Genomic DNA, 18,541 nt, shown 5'->3' on the forward strand with positions numbered 1-18,541 from the left:
TGGGGGCTGGTTGCTAGAACCAACCGTGTGATTAGAGGGTTAGAGCTTTCAGCCCGACCCCTTGACCTCTCGGGAGGAGTGATGGGCTAGAGGTTGAATCAACAGCCAATGGCCAATAATTTAATCAATCACATCTAGGTAATGAAGCCTCTGTAAAATCCCAAAAGGACTGGGTTTGGAGAGCTTCTGGGTTGGGGAACACGTGGAGATCTGGGGAGAGTGCGGTGTGCTCAGACGGCATGGATGCTCCGTACCCCTTCCCACATACCTTGCTCTTTGCTCTCTTCCATCTGGCTGTTCCTGATTTATATCCTTTTATAACAAATCAGTAATCTGGTAGGTAAAATGTTTCTCTGAGTTCTATGAGCCACTCTAATAAACTAATTGAACCCAAGGAGAGGGCTGTTGGAACCTCTGATCTATAGCTGGTTGGTCAGAAGCACAGGTGACAACCTGGACTTCGACTTGCATCTGAAGTGGGGAGGGGGAGAGTGTGAGTGTATGAGACAGTGTGTGTGGCAGTCTTATGGGATCTCATGCTATCTCCAGGTAGATGGATTAAAAATTGAGTTAAATTTTAAGACACCTAGCTGGTGTCAGAGAATTGTGTGCTGTGGGGGACCCTCCCCCCCACACACATTTAGTGATAAGAAGTGAAGGGTAGTGTGAGAGTATAGGATACACAGGAGTGTCTGTTTTACAAAGGAACTGAAAGCAAAGTTGTACACCCATCTTCATAGCAGCATTATTCAAAACAGCCAATGGGTGGAAACAACACAAATGTCCACCAATGGGTGAATGGATAATTCAAATATGGTATACACATACAATTGAACATCATTCAGCCCTTAAAAAGGTTGACATATGCTACATCATGGTGGAACCTGGTAGACACAAGCCAGGCACAAAAGGACAAATACTGCATGACTCCACTTCTATGAGTCTCCCAGAGGAGTCAGGTTCATAGAGACAGAGTGGAATGGGGTTCCCAGGGACTGGGGAGGTAGATAGGGATCTGCGTTTGATGGGGGTGGAGTTTCCGTATGGGAAGGTGAGAAAGTTCTGGATGATGGGGATGGCTGCAACAGAGTGTGAACGCGCTTAATGCCCCTGAAATGTGCACCCAAAAATGGTTAAGGTGGTAAAGTTTAGGTTATGAGCGGCTCACCACTATAAAGCAAGCAGAAACTTCTCTGAGGCTCGAGGAGGAGGTCAACTGCAGGAGCAGAAGCCAGCTCAGGATAGGTGGGCGGGGGAGTGACAGCCCGAGGCGTCGCCCCCGCGCAAGGTCCGCCCACCCTCACCCTGGCTACTCGAGCGAGCACCGCTCGCCCGCCTCCAGGGATTGCTGTGGTACTAGCCCGCGCATGCTCACACACACTCCGCCCCCGCGCACGCTTCGCCCGCCCGCCGTCAGGGGCTGTTTTGGGGCCCGCCTGCACCGCCTCCCCCCCCCCCCCACCTCCGCCCCGCGCACGCTCCACTCGCCCGCCTCCAAGGTGTTGTGGCGCGCGCCCGCCCGCTCGCGCCGCCGCCCGGGCCGCCCCTTCCCGCCGCCTCACTCGTCCCCAAGATGGCGGCCGCAGCGCTGCTTCGGGGTGCAGCTCCAGGGCGCGGCGGCCGGGCCTGGAGCTGGCGGCTGCGCGCTGCCCCGAGGCGTCGCCTGGGCCACAACTCCTGCAGTCAGCATGGTGAGTCCGCGGGCAGCGCGGCGTGGGCCTGCTTCCTACTGGACGAGCGCGCCCTGGTACGCGTGCGTGGGCCGGACTCTGCGCCCTTTCTCCTGGGTCTGCTGACCAATGAGCTGCCGCTTCCAGGTCCTGCGGCCGGCGAGGCTTCAACTTCGGCGCGTTCGGGCTACGCCCACTTTCTCAACGTCCAGGGACGCACCCTCTATGACGTCATTCTCTACGGGTGAGAGCGGGTTGGGGCGCAGGCTCCGGGGGACCGGGGTAGGGGAGGGGGTATCACCCAGGGGAAGGGCACCCAGGAGCGGGCATGAGAAGGCTTGGAGGATGGGCTCCCATGGAGAGCTCTCACGGGAGGGGTAGGCACCGGGGAGGGGCGGACAGGGGGCGGAACTAAGGACACCCAGAGGCAGGGCACCTAGGGGAGGGCTACCAATGGCCCAGGACAGACATCCAGGAGAGGACATGCAGGACAGGGCATCCAGGGGAAGGGACACCTGGGAACCTGTGCATAGGGTTTGCCGAGGTGGGCCTCCAAGGGAGGGCGCCTGAGGATGGGAGGCGCGCCCAGGGTAGGGAACTTGGGGACCCGCACACAGGGTGGGCTGGGGATGGGCACCTGGGGGAGGGCACCGGGGCAGGGCAGCCATAGGTGAGCTGGAGCCTGCACCCAGGGATGGGCCAGTGACACTCACCAATGGGAGGGCCTGGGCGTCCCTGCTCCTGGCCTCTGATCCTGCTCAGACCCACCGCACGGAGAAGGGGTCTTGGCACCTGGAGCCACACTGCAGGGAGCAGTCTCTGCGCTACTGGCTTGTGCCACTACTTCCTGAGTTCTCCAGTGTACACACATTTCTGTCCAATTCAGTGATTCAGTGATTATTAGCTCTCCGTATTCAGTGATTATTAGCGTTTGGTGTTTTACATCAGTCAGTGCTGATTTTATCATGACTTTCTGTGATGGTCACCAGGACAAGCCAAGTCAGTGGCCTTTAGAGCTATAGAGCTTTCGGTTTTCACTTGCTTAGCTTTCTCAGACTTTCTCAGAGGTTCTTCTAGAACCTCTCATGCAGTTGCAGGTCGTTGCTCTGCCTGAAACTGCCCTGGAAACTCCAATGTCCCTCTTCTATTGTGGGTTCTTGTCTGCATCTTCCTCAGTGCCTGCCTGCTGGAGGAGTATGTTCTTTAGTGCCTTGTTGAGAGGTAGGATACTTCAGGTGGACCTTTGACTCCTTCAAATGGTTTTACCTGAGCTTGGCTGGGCATAAAATTCTAGGCTGAAAATCGTCCCTGAAAACATTGAAGCCACAACTGGCATTGCTGTCAAGAAGCCTGGTGCCTTTTTATTTTTGAGCCTTTGTGTGTGACTGCTTTTTCTTTGGACACTCTTCAGGGCTCTTTTTCATCCTGATGCCTTGAAGTGTTATGACAATGTGTTGTATTTTGGGTCTTCTTTCACGTCATGTTGCTGGGCACTTGGTGGGCTGTATGACTCTGGAACAGGACTCAGTAAAGTATGACCCTTGGTCATACTTTGACCAAGGTTTGATTGGAATGCTGCATGCCCATTTGTTTGTATACTGTATGGCTACTTTCATTTTCCAATGGCAAAAGTATAATTAGTAATATAATAATGTGGTAGAGACAGTGTGGCTGCAAACCTAAATTATTTACAGTCTGGTTCTTTACAGAAAAGGTTTGTTGTCATTATCTGTTTTATGTAATTATTACCTTCCCAGTAGTTGCTTTAATCTCTTTTAGAAACTGTGTTCTTTGATTATCTTAAACCCTCTGTGTCAGTAATTTTCAGTTAATCTATCTGTTGTAATGATGTTGTTTTGGTCCCCAAATTTTCTTCCTTGAGTCTCCAGTCTGCCTTTACATCTTTATGCCTTTGCATTCTTGTTATAATGAATTTTATATCCTCGTAAGTCACTCTACAGTGTAAAATTTTTTTGTTTCTAGGGGTTTTTTTCTCTTCATACTTTTCCTCAGGTCTGAAGCGTTTTTGCTTAGCTGCTGGGCCAGCAGTTCTTGTCACCAAGCATGTGTGTGGTGGCTCTTTCCACACATTGTGGATGCCCTGATTTGTCCTACAGAGGAGTTTGTTTTTCTCTCTCTTGTTAATTCCTGAGAATGGGGTATCACAGTGCCACTTGCTGTCTGTGTGCTAAAGGAATTGGGGTGCACTGTGATGACGCCCCCTGACCCCAGGTGCTCTTCTGAGATTCCAACTCAAAGTCCTTTGTGGGGAGTGCTGCCCCGAGGGGTGGGGTGGGGTCTTCATTCCATCAGAAAGAGACAGCCTGAGTTAGTGGTCCCACTTCTCCTGAGCAGTTAGAGGAGAGAAGACATGAGAAGACTCCCTCAGATGGCTGCTCTTGGGCCTGGGGGCTTGGTAAACAATGTCCAGATTTCTCTCTCCCAGTTCTAATCTGGGGCATGGGGTGCCAGTCCTGCTGGCCTTCCACCCCATCGCTATGCCTTTGTTCTGGTCTGATGCCTGCTGGTAGTTCATGGGATGTGATCCTTCCCCTCCTGGTTGCTCTTGGCCCTTTACCTACATCTGATCTCACCGAGGTCTGCTCTCTGGGGAGAGGGACACACTGGCAACTGGCTGTCCCGCCTGGGAGCCTGGGACTTTCCTGTTTTCTTCGTGCTTGCTCTCTGCCTGGTGTTTTCTCTGCATCTTCTCTCTGGAATTTTTCTTTTTCTTTTTTTTTTGGCCAGCTGCGCAGCTTGCAGGACTTCAGTTCCCGGACTGGGGATTGAACTCAGGCCAGGGCAGTGAAAGCCTGGAATCCTAACCACTAGACCACCAGGGAACTTCCTGGAATTTTTCATTAAAACTGTCACGCTTCTAGTTTCCCATCCTTGAGTTGTTCCTTCCTCAGTGCGCCCTGGTCCGGATGTAGGAGCATCTCTCAGATAAAGCTTTAGCTTTTTGTTTTTTTTGTAATAGATCTTTATTGGAGTACAGTTGCTTCACAATGCTGTGTTAGTTTATGTCGTACAACAAAGTGAATCAGCCACATGCATACACATGTTCCCATATCCCCTCCCTCTTGAGCCTCCCTCCCACCCTCCCTATCCCACCCCTCTAGGTCATTGCAAAGCACCGAGCTGATCTCCCCTGTGCTATGCTGCTGCTTCCCTCTAGCTAACTATTTTACATTCGGTAGTGTACATATGTCGATGCTACTCTACTTCGCCCCCAGCTTCCCCTCCCCGCTCCATGTTCTCAAGTCCATTCTCTATGTCTTTATTCCTGCCCTGCCACTAGGTTCATCAGTACCATTTTTTTGGATTCCATATATATGTTAGCATATGGTATTTTTCTCTTTCTGACTTCACTCTGTATGACAGACTCTAGGTCCATCCACCTCACTACAAATAACTCAATTTTGTTTCTTTTTTCAAACTAATCAATTTTATTTATTTTTATTTTTAAACACCTTTATTGGAGTATAATTGCTTTACAACGGTGTGTTAGTTTCTGCTTTATAACAAAGTGAATCAGCTTTATACATATATAAATGTATAAATACATATATCCCCATATCTCTTCCTGTTGCGCCTCCCTCCCTCCCACCCCTCTAGGTGGTCACAAAGCACTGAGCTCATCTCCCTGTTCTATACGGCTGCTTCCTACTAGCTATCTGTTTTACATTTGGTAGTGTATATATGTCCATGCCACTCTCTCACTTTGTCCCAGCTTGCCCTTCCCCCTCCCCGTGTCCTCAAGTCCATTCTCTAGTAGGTCTGCGTCCTGTCCTGCCCCTAGGTTCTTCATGACCTTTTTTTTTTTTTTTTTTAGATTCCATATATATGTGTTAGCATACATTATTTGTTTTTCTGACTTACTTCACTCTGTATGACAGACTCAAGGTCCATCCACCTCACTACAGATAACTCAATTTCATTTCTTTTTATGGCTGAGCAATATTCCATTGTATATATGGGCTACATCTTCTTTATCCATTCATCTGTCAGTGAACATTTAGGTTGCTTCCATGTCCTGGCTATTGTAAGTGGTGCTGCAATGAACATTGTGGTATATGTCTCTTTTTGAATTATGGTTTTCTCAGGGTATATGCCCAGTAGTGGGATTGCTGAGTCAAACGGTAGTTCTGTTTTTAGTTTTTTACAGAACCTCCAACCGTTCTCCATAGCAGTTGTATCAATTTACATTCCTACCAACAAGCTTTTTGTTTTTAGAGTAGACTTTATAGGGAGTTCCCTGTTGGCCTAGTGGTTAGGATTCCAAGCTTTCACTGACATGACCTGGGTTCAATCTCTAGTCAGGGAACTGAGATCCTGCAAGCCATGTGGCGTGGCCAAAAAAATAAAGAAAAAAGAAAAAGTAGACTTTTTAGACCAATTTTAGGTTCATAGCAAAATTTAGGGGAATGTACAGAGACTTCTTATATACTCTCTGCCCCCACGCATGCATAGTCTCCCCCGTTATCAACCTCTTCCTCCAAAGTAGTATGTTATTTACAGTCGACGAGCCTGCATTAACACCAAAATTACTCAGAGTCCTTAATTCACATTAGGTTTCACTGCTGGTGCTGGACAAATTGGACAAATGTATAATAATGTGTATGTACTATTATAATATATATGGTAGTTTCACTACCCCTAAATATCCTCTGTGCTCTACCTATTCAACCCTCCCTTCCTCCTAACTCCTCACAACCACTGAAAGGATCTTTTTGGATCTGGAACTGTCTCCATAGTTTCACATTTTCCAGAATGTCACGTAGTTGGAATCACGGAGTATGCAGCCTTTTCAGATTGACTTCCTTCACTTAGTAATATACATTTACGTGTCCTCCATGTCTTTTCAGGGCTTGATAGCTCATTTTAGTGTTGAATAATAGTCCATTGTTTGGATGTACTAGTTTATGTATCCATCTACTGAAGGACTTCAGCAGTTGCTTCCATATTGTTGCAATTATGAATAAAGGTGCTATAAGCATCTGTGTACAGGTTTCTGTGTGGCGGTTAGTTTTCATCTCCTTTTAGGTAAATACCAGGGAGTGTGATTGCTGGATTGTAAGGGAAGAATATGTGTAGTTTTGTAGGAAACCACCAAAATATCTTCCAAAGTAGCTGTACTATTTTACATTCCCACCAGCAATGAATGAAGACTTTCCGTTGCTCCATAACCTCACCAGCATTTGGTGGTGTCAGTGTTCTGGATTTTGATCATTCTAATAGGTGTGTAATGGTAGCTTGTTGTTTTTTTAATTTGCTTTTCCCTGATGACATATGACGTGGAGCATCGTTTCGTACGCTGTTTGCCACCTATCTTTGGGGAGGTGTTTGTTGAGGTCTTTGGCCCATTTTTAATCAGGTTGTTTGTTTCCTTATTTGAGTTGTAAGTGGTTTTGTATATTTTGAGTGACAGTCCTTTGTCAGATGTGACTTTTCAAACCTTTTCTCCCAGTCTGTGGCTTGACTCCTCACCCCCTCAGCTGAGGCTTTGTGGTTTTTTTTTTTGCGATATGCAGGCCTCTCACTGTTGTGGCCTCTCCCGTTGCGGAGCACAGGTTCCGGATGCGCAGGCTCAGCGGCCATGGCTCACGGGCGCAGCCGCTCCGCAGCATGTGGGATCTTCCCGACCAGGGCATGAACCCGTGTCCCCTGCATCGGCAGGCGGACTCTCAACCACTGCGCCACCAGGGAAGCCCGAGGCTTTGTGTTTTGAAAGTCCTTCCTCATTCTGACCATGTGTTTGCTTCCTGGGCCTCTGTCTTCATGATGGAGGCCTTAAGTGCTGGCTGCAGAGGAGATACTCCAGGTTTTGGTCCTGGGCTGCTCTGGCTTTTGTGGGACACACTGAAGTCTCTGTCTATGGGTTTCTGGGGGGTGTCTCTGGGGGCCATCCAGCCAGGGTTGCCTGGAGAGGGTTCGGATGGTCCACTGCTCACTTGTTTCTCTCCATGCCTGGTTCCCCTGGTGCTCATCTCAGCTGGCTCCATGCTGAGTCTGGTCTCAGCAGGTTCCTGGTATGTGTGTACCCAGCAGAGGGAAGGTGGGCAGTGGGGCTAGTGCATCTCTGCCCAGGACCTCATGGTTCCTATGGCAACCCCACTGAGCCTCCATTTAACCCACGTCTCTTCTGCCCTCCTGCTGTGGCCATGATCTGTGGGCCCCTGGATTGTCCTCTTCCTGCCTTGTGGGGAGCGTATAGGGCTCCATATACTCAGTCCCCCATGGGCACACTGTAGGCTGTTCCCCTAGGTGACTTGGAGTATGCCAGCCTGACAGGGTCCTCCATGTACAGTCCTGCAGCAGTCCAAGGCCCCTGGTGAGTGCCACCACTCCTTGACAGGCATTTGGGTCTGGTCTCTGTGCACCTGTGTGTCCCTTACCTGCTAGCCCCCTTGTGCCCCATGCCTCATGACCTGGTACCTGCAGTGCCCCTGAGGGGGTCTGTTTATGTGTGAAGACCCTGACCCTGGGCAGAGCTGGATCCAGGTCTGCACTCGAGGAGTGAGGTCCCTGTGTTTACGGGGGTGGTGGGTACCAGGGTGTCAGGTACTGTGCAGGGCATTGGGCTGCTGGAGGAGGGCACTCTGGGAGTTCTGGATGAGGAGTTAGGTGGGCTTGACCCTCCCTTTTTGGGTTTTCACAGCCTGCGTCCTGGGCAGGAGGGTGGGCGAGGATGGACACCTGGGATTGCACTGCCACCACATGCTATATCCAGGTCCTGCCCGCCAGGCCGGCTGGGGAGGCTGCAGGTGCCCCTCGACCTTCCTTTTCCTGCTGCTGCGGTTGTACCCCTAGGAGGGGCTTCCAGGCTTAGCAAATAAAATTGTGGGTTGCCCAGCTAAATTTCAAACAGGCACGGGTGACTTTTTAGGAGGTGACCTACGCAGTGTTTGGGAAATGCATTTACTAAAGACATTACACTGTTTTCTGAAATTGAAATTTGACTGGACATCCTATGTTTTATCTGGCAGCTCTACTCAGGGGCACTTGGTGATGTCTGGGGATATGTGTGGTTGTCATTCAGGCGTGGATGCTCCTTGCCTCTAGTGGCCTGGGCCCAGGGTGCTCTCAGTGCTCAGCAGTGCCCAGGATGGCCCCACAGAGAGTGCTCCAGCCCACACATTGGCCATGCCAGCCAAGAAAGCTGCCCTGAGCACAGGCTCACCCTACTTCACCCCTTCTTCTTCTGACCTGTCCCCTGTTACTCAACTGCAGCAGGGGCAGCAGACAGTCTGATGTGGGGTGGTGGGGAGCAGGGGTGCATTAAAGCTTTGTTGGTCCTGAGGGGCTGAATGGCATATGGCCATCTGCACAGGTAGCTCAGAAAGTGTCTGAGCCCAGAGCCTGGCCCTGCCCCACCCAATTTGTCTTGAACCCCGTGGAACATCCACCCCGTGAGTGAGATGGGGGCATCAGCCTGGGGCCTGTCTACCCCGGCATTCTGGTGGTCCCTTCACCAGTCCTTCTCAGGGCCCTCCCCATGCTGGGCCTCCTCCCTCCTTGGGTATGGCTTTACCCTCATTTCTCCCTCTTCCCTCCAAGGTTTACTCTCCCCTACAACCTCACATTCTGTCCACCCATGCCCAATTCCTCCCCTTGCCAGTATTTCATACTGTTTCTGTCTGCTTCCTTTATCGGAGATTAAAAAAATAAAAATGTATGTAAATTGATACAGCCACTGTGGAGAACAGTATGGAGATTCCTTAAAAAAACTACAAATAGAACTACCATATGACCCAGCAATCCCACTACTGGGCATATACCCTGAGAAAACCATAATTCAAAAAGAGTCATGTACCAAAATGTTCATTGCAGCTCTATTTACAATAGCCAGGAGATGGAAACAACCTAAGTGTCCATCATCGGATGAATGGATAAAGAAGATGTGGCACAGTTATACAACGGAATATTACTCAGCTGTAAAAAGAAATGAAATTGAGCTATTTGTAATGAGGTGGATAGACCTAGAGTCTGTCATACAGAGTGAAGTAAGTCAGAAAGAGAAAGACAAATACCGTATGCTAACACATATATATGGAATTTAAGAAAAAAAAATGTCATGAAGAACCTAGGGGTAAGACAGGAATAAAGACACAGACCTACTAGAGAATGGACTTGAGGATATGGGGAGGGGGAAGGGTTAGCTGTGACAGAGTGAGAGAGTGGCATGGACGTATATACACTACCACACATAAGGTAGATAGCTAGTGGGAAGCAGCCGCATAGCACAGGGAGATCAGCTCGGTGCTTTTGACCGCCTGGAGGGGTGGGATAGGGAGGGTGGGAGGGAGGGAGACGCAAGAGGGAGGAGATATGGGAACATATGTACATGTATAACTGATTCACTTTGTTATAAAGCAGAAACGAACACACCATTGTAAAGCAATGATACCCCAATAAAGATATAAAAAATAAATAAAAAATAAAAATGTACCTGCACATGGTTAAAAAACCTAATAACATTAAAAGGCTTTTGATGAAAATTGACCGACTGCTGTCTTCCTTCTCACCGGCATGGACCAATTTTCTCCAGAGGCAGCTCCTTTTTCTTCTTTCTTTTTAACTTTTTATTTCGAAATAATTATAGATTTACAGTAAGCCACAAAAAAATGAACAGGGATGTCCCATATACCCTTCACCCAGTCCCTGCAGTGGCTTCATCTTGCCTCCTATAGTCCAGGGTCACAATTGGGACGGACATGGGCCAGCCACAGGGCACCTTCAGGTTCTCCCAGATTTCCACGTGCTCTCATGCGTGCAGCTCTGATTTGATCACACATGTAGACCTGTGTAACCTCGATCAAGGCAGAGCTGCTCCATTACCATCAGGCTCCCTTCTGCCCTCTGTGGGCATACTGCCCTTCCCATCCCCTCAGCCCTGCTCGCTCTCCATCTTTACGATCGTGTCATTTCAGGAATATCGTACAAACAGAGTCTTCTGAGATTGGGTTTCACTCACCTTGATGCCCTTTGGCTTCATCAGTAGTCTGTTCCTTTTCCCTGCTGAGTAATATTCCATTGAGGGAATGGACCACAGTGTGTTTAACCATTCACCAACTGAAGGATATTTTGGTTTCATTTCTTGGCTGTTAAGAATAAAAATGCCTCTAACATTCATGCACAGGTTTTATGTGAACACCTGGGGTGTTTTCTGGGATAAATACCCAGGAGTACAATGGCTGGGTTGTGTGGCAGCTGCATGTTTAGTTTTATAAAGGACTGCAAACCATTTTCCAGAATGTCTGTTCCATTTACGTTCCCACCAGCAAGGCTGAATGATCCAGCTCCTCTGCATCGTCACTGCCTTGGATGTTCTTATTTCTGGTAGTTGTGCCGTGGTATCTCATCGTGGTTTTAATTTGCCTTTGTTTCATGATAAGTGACTTTGAACTTCATTCCATGTGGTTATCTGAGGCAGCGCCTTTGAACTCTTCTGTTTTTTTCTGGCATTTTAATTCCATCCGTAAATGATCCTTTTTCCACCCCTCAGCTGATCTCATTTTTTACCTTCTTTGAGGACTGTTTGGAAGGTGAGGTGCTAACCTGACTTGCTGCTACAGCCTGCTGTGTTCCACCTGGTTGTCCCTGTCCTTATTGGACCCGTGGCTGATAGTTATATGCATGGACATGACAGGGTTTGTGCTGTAAGGTGAACCCACCAAGCAAGCCTCTGTAGCTCTTTCCTCGGGGGGTGACTGGCTGCTCCAGGGCAGCAGTTAACCCTTTCCTGCCTGGGGAGGGGGTTGGGGGCACAGCTGATGGGTTCTGGAGGAGGGGTCTGGGGTACCAGCTGATGACCTTTCTGTCTTATATGTGCTCCTGGAAGGTCTTACCCGCTTCTGTGTCTCAGCTCCCACCCAGCTGCGGGTCCTTGCTCAAGCCACATCTATAACCAGGACCCCAGCCATGTACTCTGGGTCCTGGATGTCTCCACTTAGGGCCCCTCCACCATGTCTGATGGTGCACTGGTCTCTCCTCTGTGCTCATCTGTCTGTAAGGGCCCCATCATCCATCCGTCAATGACAACAGGATCTGGGGTCATTCCGTGGATGTGGGCTGCCTGAAGTGAGGGTTAGGATGGTTCTGGAGCCCTGATCAGGTTGCGGAGCCTCCCTAGGGGAGGTGGGAGGTGGGCAGGGGTAGGGTGTGGCTTCACCATGCACCTCACCTGCGTCAGCTGTCTGCTGTCCTCCCAGCTCTTCCTGCCTGCCCACCTCCCTCCTGAAATCCATTGTGTGCCCTGCCTTAGGACCCTTGGCTTCTCAGTGGCTTCTCAGGGCTGGAGGAGACAAATCCTGGACTTCAGTGTGGCCGTCTGTGCCTTTCCGCCTCACCTTGCGCACCAGACACCGCCGTGGTCCCAGGGCCCTGCTTCCCACCTGTTGGGCCAAGCCCTCTCCTCCACCTGCCAGACTGTTTCCTGGGGTTTCCTCCCTGGGCGGGGAGGGGTGGTGCCATGAGGTCTCCAGCACATGGCTGTGCTGTGCAGCTTTACTAGGTGGTCCGAGGTGCACTTGGGAGGCACAGCCACGTATGGCCGCGGCCTGACTCCATGCACTTTCCACGGTGTGCCGTGCCCGCCCCCATGCACCCCTTCCTCTCCCCGCAGGCTCCCTGAGGGCTCCCACGAGCAGCCCACTTTCCTCCTGGAGTGTGACAGCGCAGTGCTGGATGCGCTGCAGAGGCACCTGGTGCTGCACAAGATCCGGCGGAGGGTCACCGTGGAGCCATGCCCCGAGCTGCGGGTGTGGGCCGTGCTGCCCTGTGCCCCTAAGGAGGCCGGCAGGGCTGTGCTGCTTCAGGAGAAGGCCGAGTGCACCACCATCCTCACCCGTGATCCCCGGACTGCTCGCATGGGCTGGCGGCTCCTCTCCCAGGATGAGGGCTCAGCCCTGGTGCTCGGGGGCCGTCTTGGGGACCTCCAGGATTATCACCGACACCGGTACCAGCAAGGTATGGACATGGGGTTGGACCTGGGGAAGGGTCGGGGGTAGAGGAGTGGTGCTGGATGGGGGCAGAGGAAGGACAGGGTGGGATGGGAAGGGACCGGAGGGGTGTGACACAGAGCCCTGGGGAAACTGTGTGGTGAGCCCAGGCACTGGGAGGAGCCAGGGTAGAGAGCAGAGATCCGGGGTCAGGGGTAGGGTCGACTTCTTTAGTGGGTAGTATTGAGGGCCAGACCAAGGTGCTCACCCAGGGACCAGAGCCAGGGGCTAGAGTAGGGACCTGGAGGATGGGGAGGGACAAGAAGGGGTTCTAGGAAGGACCCAGAGGATTGTGGTGGGTCAGGTGGTGGGACTCCTACAGGCCAGTACCCCCGGCCACTCTTGATTGAGTCCCCAGCTCTGGAGGACACCTTAGTCTCACCAAGCCTCTCCCTACCTCTACAGGCGTTCCCGAGGGGGTCCATGACCTGCCCCCAGGAGTAGCCCTACCGCTGGAGTCTAACCTGGCCTTCATGAATGGCGTCAGCTTCACCAAAGGCTGCTACATTGGCCAGGAGCTGACGGCTCGCACCCACCACATGGGTGTCATCCGAAAGCGCCTCTTCCCAGTACAGCTCTCAGGCCCCCTCCCCGTGGGCAGCATTGCCCCTGGCACCTCTGTGCTCACCAAGTCGGGGCAGGCAGCCGGCAAGTACAGGGCAGGCCTGGGGGACGTGGGTCTGGCTCTGTTGCGGTCCGAGAAAATCAAGGGTCCTCTCCACATCAGAACCTCTGAGAGTGGCCTTGTGGCCCTAACTGCATCTGTGCCAGACTGGTGGCCCACATCCACTAAGTAGCCCTGGATGTCCCTGCAGTCCTGTACAAGGCCTCTGTTTATCTGCTGCACCCTGTAGGCCAGCCCCCACTTCCTAGGGTGGCCCAGTTGAGAGAATACCCCCTTGGAGGGTCCCCAAGTATACGTGGGCCTCCCAGAGCTGCGGGCATGGTGGGGCATGCTGCTGCAGCCCCGGTGTTCCCAGCCTATCATGCTTCCTGTGGAGGGTCCTGTGCTGAGGCTGGCTGTCCTCTCGTGGTGGCTTTGTGGCTGGAGCATCAGGAGCCCTCCTGAGGACTGAGGGTGGGTAGAAGTGAGTCCTGCGCCTGCCTCTGTGCTGAGCAGAGGCCCAGCTTCCACCAGGCCCTGGATGAGATTCCGAACCGTATAGATCTAGAGGTAGTTCATCCATCAGCCAAGGGCAGGATGCTCCAGGATGCCTCTGGGCTGTCCACACCCCTCTAAGCCTGCCTGGTCAGGCCTGGAAAGGAGGCTTCTCAGTGTCTGGGGTGGCTGAAGGGGCAAGTGGGCTCTGGGAATGGTCTTACCATGTTGACTTGGGGGCATGTCTCAGGGTGGGAATCTCTTGGGGCCAGGTGGAGTGGCGGTGTCTGTGAGTGGAGGCACATGCACTGCTGACATCCACCTGAGCCCTCCAAGGTATATCTCTCTGCTCAGGGGTGCCAGCTGGGGGAGCCCCAATACCATTTTATGCCAGGGTAGCACATCTCCACAGCTTCGGCCCCACAATGGCATTGGCAGCCCCCTCTCCCCACCATAGCCCTCATGAGCTCAGGGGAGGAGTGGCTGCCCTGGGACGGCAGTGCCCAGGGTGCAGAGAGGAGTTTCTGCTTGGCTTACTTGCTGCTGTTTTTCTGATGTAGTCATGTCTCTGCAGTAAGGGGATGACTTACTTCCCCACTTTAAACCACTGACCTCCATTTTCCCACTGCAGTGTGAATCTCGTGGTTACTGGGTGTCCTACCTGATGCCTCAGAGTGGCTATTAAAGTGTGACGCACAACTGCCCCATGTGGAACTCTGGGTTTTTTTTTTCCCCCCTTAACTTTATTTATTTATTTATTTAAAATGTTTATTGTAGTATAGTTGATTTGCAGTGTTGTGTTAGTTTCTGCTGTACAGCAATCAGTTATACATACATCCACCCTTTTTGAGATTCTTTTTCCATATAGGTCATTACATAGTATTGAGGAGAGCTCCCTGTGCTATACAGTAGGTCCTTATTATCTATTTTATATATAGTAGTGTGTATATGTCAATCCCAATCTCCCAATTTATCTCTCCCCCACCCCTCCCCACTTCCCACCCTGGTAACCATAAGTTTGTTTTCTACATCTGTGACTCTATTTCTGTTTTGTAAATAAGTTCATTTGTACCATTTTTTTTAAGATTCCGCATGTAAGCGATATCATATGATATTTGTCTTTCTCTGTCTGACTTATTTCACTCAGCATGACAATCTCTAGGTCCATCCATGTTGCTGCAAATGATATTATTTCATTCTTTTTTATGGCTGAGTAATATTCCATTGTGTATATGTACATTTTTTTTAAAGATTTCAACAAATTTTTACAATATATATTGAGCACTAATTCCTGCACAGCTTATTCTTACTAGTTGGGATCCAGCTATTCCAATGTATTATGAACCAGTGAGCTGTCCATGTCTTTTAAAACAAGTCTCAACTGAAATCTCAGAACAATCACAGCAAAAGCCATGGAATAATGGAAGAATTAGATGTTTCCATCATAATTAAGACCAAGGCTCCATGATGGGCAGGAGAGAGCATTCAAGGATAAAAATCAAGTTTTCTACCTAGGTTAGACAGTTACTGAACTGGGATCTTAGAATTCCCAACTTTTATTTGGTATAGTAATGAGATACAAAAAAGGCAGGGGCACCTTTTTTTCCTAAATGGAAACCTTCACCAAAAGAGGTTAGAAGACTTCAAGGCAAGTTCTTTCTCCAAAATGAGTAAATGACATCAGTTCTAATTCTTACTGAGGTTACAAACCGACCATCAGAATATTATTAACTCATGTCTAAGAGGGAAATTGGGAGGTAGGGAGAGGTAAGGCCTCAGCAGAGAAAGCAAGTTTTAAGTAGGGAGACAGCCAGCTTCTGCCCTGAAGTTATCGCTAGGTTGTAACTGAGCTGCATATATGTAGACCTGTTTCACAGAGGAATTGAGTAGCTGAATCCTTTGTTAATCTGGTAGGCACTGTAAACTGTAGTATTTACTGTCCAGCAGAAAGGTGAAAGATGATGTCTTTACAGGGAAATCTCTTGATTCCCCCAGTTTCTACAAAGGCTGTAGCCAAGAATCAAATCATCCAGGACTTGGTATAATGTCAAGGTAGATGATCCAGTGTTCAGCTGACAACTACTTTATAAAATTATTTCACTCCCCCAAAGGGGGATTAGTGGTTGATGGAGAGAAAGCATTAAGCATGTCTGTACCAATAAACAGGTTCCCTTAGAGGTTTCCCACTGCTTTCCAAAGTCATGATTGGTTCTTCTGGTCTGAGAGATCTTGGCTGCAAGGGGTGGGGATGACTGCCAAGGCTCTCAGGTGTTTAAGGGTTTGCATAGTTCATCCAGTGGTAATAGGGGCACATACAGCTTTTCTGATAGTACATAGTATGTATGTTTGTGCTTGGCTAAGCTTCTCCAGCAAACTTAAGCTCTTCTAGTGGTGAAAAGACTAGTAGTAAAGACTACTAGGTGGTGAAAAGACCCTAGGAGGGCTCAGAAACATCACCTACTCATTGTATGGCCCTTCCTAAAGGGCTTAGAGAAGGCTTCTTCCTGACCCTAAATCGGTAGGCTGAGAAAGGAAATGGGAGTAGGGAGTCCCCACCAACCTGGGGAACTAAGACTTCTAGCTGTCTGCTCAAGGGCTGAATCCAGCCTCATTCAGTACCTTCTGATACCTGTTAGGTGCTGTGTTTTACATACTCAGTGTCCAGGAACTTCATAAGAAATCTGGCTAGAGAAGAGTGAGGCTCTCTCTGCCTAAGTCTCTGTGCCTTCAGTGAGACCATGTTTAAAACCTCTATGGGAAGGAGGGACCTCATGCTCAGGGGAAAGTGGTTTAAGGCTGTTTGTTGGAGAAGTCAAGCCAAGCAGAAAGCCATTACTTCCACCCAACGCTTTCCTTTTTCTCATAAGCTAAAATTAAGGATGGCACCAAGTCAGGCCCCAAGAGAAGAAAAAGAGATGATCCATGCACCATCTCTTGCACAGAGGCTGGAATTTCCCAGCAGTTTGAAAGCCAGATGCTTTGTTGACTGCCAAGGGCAGGTCAGGAGACTGATAGCTTCCAATCCCAGCACTTAAGGAAGCAACTCTTAACGACTTCAAGTTTTTTTCAGTAGCATTTGTGTTTCATTTCTCACCAGAAATGAGTTTACTGGTCCAAATTCTATCCTAAGGAGGATCACTACTGGTCTCGTAAGCTAACGCCTTTTTGGTCTGAAGAAGCACATGGATTTTAGGTAATGCAGCAACAGACTTTAGCAAAGGTTGCTTAAAGCACAGAAAGCTGGAGGGACCAGAAATGAATCCAGATGTGCTGGGGAAGAAGAGAGCCATTTCTACCAGGACTTCTGGTGGGTGAAACAGAGGCACGCAGCTCAGGGGGATGGGCGGGCTACAGGAAGAAGGGTGAAACTGTTTAGGTTCTCAGAGGAAGGGAGGAAGATATGGTCCAAATTCCAGAAAGTCCTCGCTTCATCAGTTACCATCATCACCCCAAGATCATTGAAACAGGGACTTGCCTGTGTGATCTGTACCAGTTCCCACTGGCCTTGGCCTCTGCCAGACACAAGGTGCGCCTCTGAAGCAAGACAGGCATGCCCAGAGGTCACACAGCATCTTTGCTTGCCCTGGTCTTAGGAACACTGCAGATTTTCTTGTTAGCCTGCCCCTTTATAAGCTGGCTAACTGTGGGCCCAGACATCTCGAGCTATGTCCCTGTAAAGCACTGAAGAAGCCAGTAGAAGCCCTCAGGATCAGAAGACATGCACGGCTCAGATCACGTACTGCCGGCAGATGGGACACTGGTTCATGCACTTGCCACACTTGGTACAGGTGACCATGTGGCTGCACTCCAGCAGAACACAGTCTATGGGCGAGTCCATGCAGATCCGACACAGGTTCTCCTCCAGGCTGGATGGCACTGCTCCCCTGCTCCCCTGTTTTGGTCTTCAACACCACACACGAGCTGCTGGAGTCCCTTCTGACCCTTGTACAGCCACGTCACCCTCCATCAGCTCCCACTTCTCACAGCAGCGCTTGTAGTTGATGAAGTTGTGAGCCAGGATCTCTTTGAGATGCCACACAGTTAGACCTTCAACGTCCTCCGGTTGGTCAGGTCAGACAGAGAGGCCCTCCAGCCTCAGCTATCCTCTGAGTTGATGGTCTGCGTCCACCCTCAGTAGGTGCTCTGGCTGTGCTCTCCAGGTAGATGGGTTCCTCTTGGTCCTGAGACACATGGCCATTGGCCTTCCTGGCCACGCTTGTGAAGTGCGCCCCACAGGCCTTGCAGCTTGGTTCCGAGACTGTGGGGGAAGGGAAGGAGCTGTACCCAGGGATAGAATAAGCCTGCGACCTGGCTTCATGGGGTGGTGAGGCTGCCTCAGGCTGTCCATCCAGGCAGAACCAGTTGCAGCAGGTTGCCCACATAAAATCTGGGAGGGGAGGGGAGAGGCCGGATCCTGCCTGTGTACACCTCAGTCAGGGGAGCTGTGGGCTGTGCCCTGGCGGCATCTTGGGGCTGAGGGGCGGTCACGACATCCTCACGGCAGCCCCAGGAGTTTGCCGTACAACATCTTTATCCATTCCTCTGTCGATGGACATTTAGGTTGCTTCCATGTCCTGGCTATGGTAAATAGTGCTGCAGTGAACATTGGGGTGCATGTTTGATTTCAGATTATGTTTTTCTCTGGATATATGCCCAGGAGTGGGATTACTGGGTCATATGGTAGTTCTATTTTTAGTTTTTTAAGGAACTTCCATAGTGTTCGCCATAGTGCCTGTACCAATTTACATTACATTCCCACCAACAGTGTA

The 18,541-nt window shown here is 50.3% G+C and overlaps 1 protein-coding gene and 1 pseudogene across 1 annotated transcript; one reads left to right on the plus strand and one right to left on the minus strand.

Moving 5' to 3' along the window:
• Positions 1 to 1,573: 1,573 nt before the first annotated feature.
• IBA57 (iron-sulfur cluster assembly factor IBA57) lies at positions 1,574 to 13,470 on the plus strand. The gene is made up of 3 exons (XM_065875393.1): positions 1,574 to 1,914; positions 12,298 to 12,641; positions 13,079 to 13,470. Exons 1-3 carry the CDS (start codon positions 1,574 to 1,576, stop codon positions 13,468 to 13,470), a joined length of 1,077 nt encoding a protein of 358 aa, XP_065731465.1.
• A 4,011-nt stretch (positions 13,471 to 17,481) lies between these two features.
• Positions 17,482 to 18,154, minus strand: LOC136120343 (E3 ubiquitin-protein ligase rififylin pseudogene; annotated as a pseudogene).
• Between the last annotated feature and the right edge of the window lie 387 nt (positions 18,155 to 18,541).

The sequence above is a fragment of the Phocoena phocoena genome, chromosome 3 (genome assembly GCF_963924675.1).
Source record: "Phocoena phocoena chromosome 3, mPhoPho1.1, whole genome shotgun sequence".
NCBI lineage: Eukaryota > Metazoa > Chordata > Mammalia > Artiodactyla > Phocoenidae > Phocoena > Phocoena phocoena.

Coding starts and splice junctions, on each gene's coding strand:
- IBA57 (XM_065875393.1), top strand. CDS start 1,574: ATGGCGGCCGCAGCGCTGCTTCGGGGTGCAGCTCCAGGGCGCGGCGGC. Junction 1,915..12,297: donor TATGACGTCATTCTCTACGG/GTGAGAGCGGGT, acceptor CTCTCCCCGCAG/GCTCCCTGAGGGCTCCCACG. Junction 12,642..13,078: donor CCGACACCGGTACCAGCAAG/GTATGGACATGG, acceptor CTACCTCTACAG/GCGTTCCCGAGGGGGTCCAT.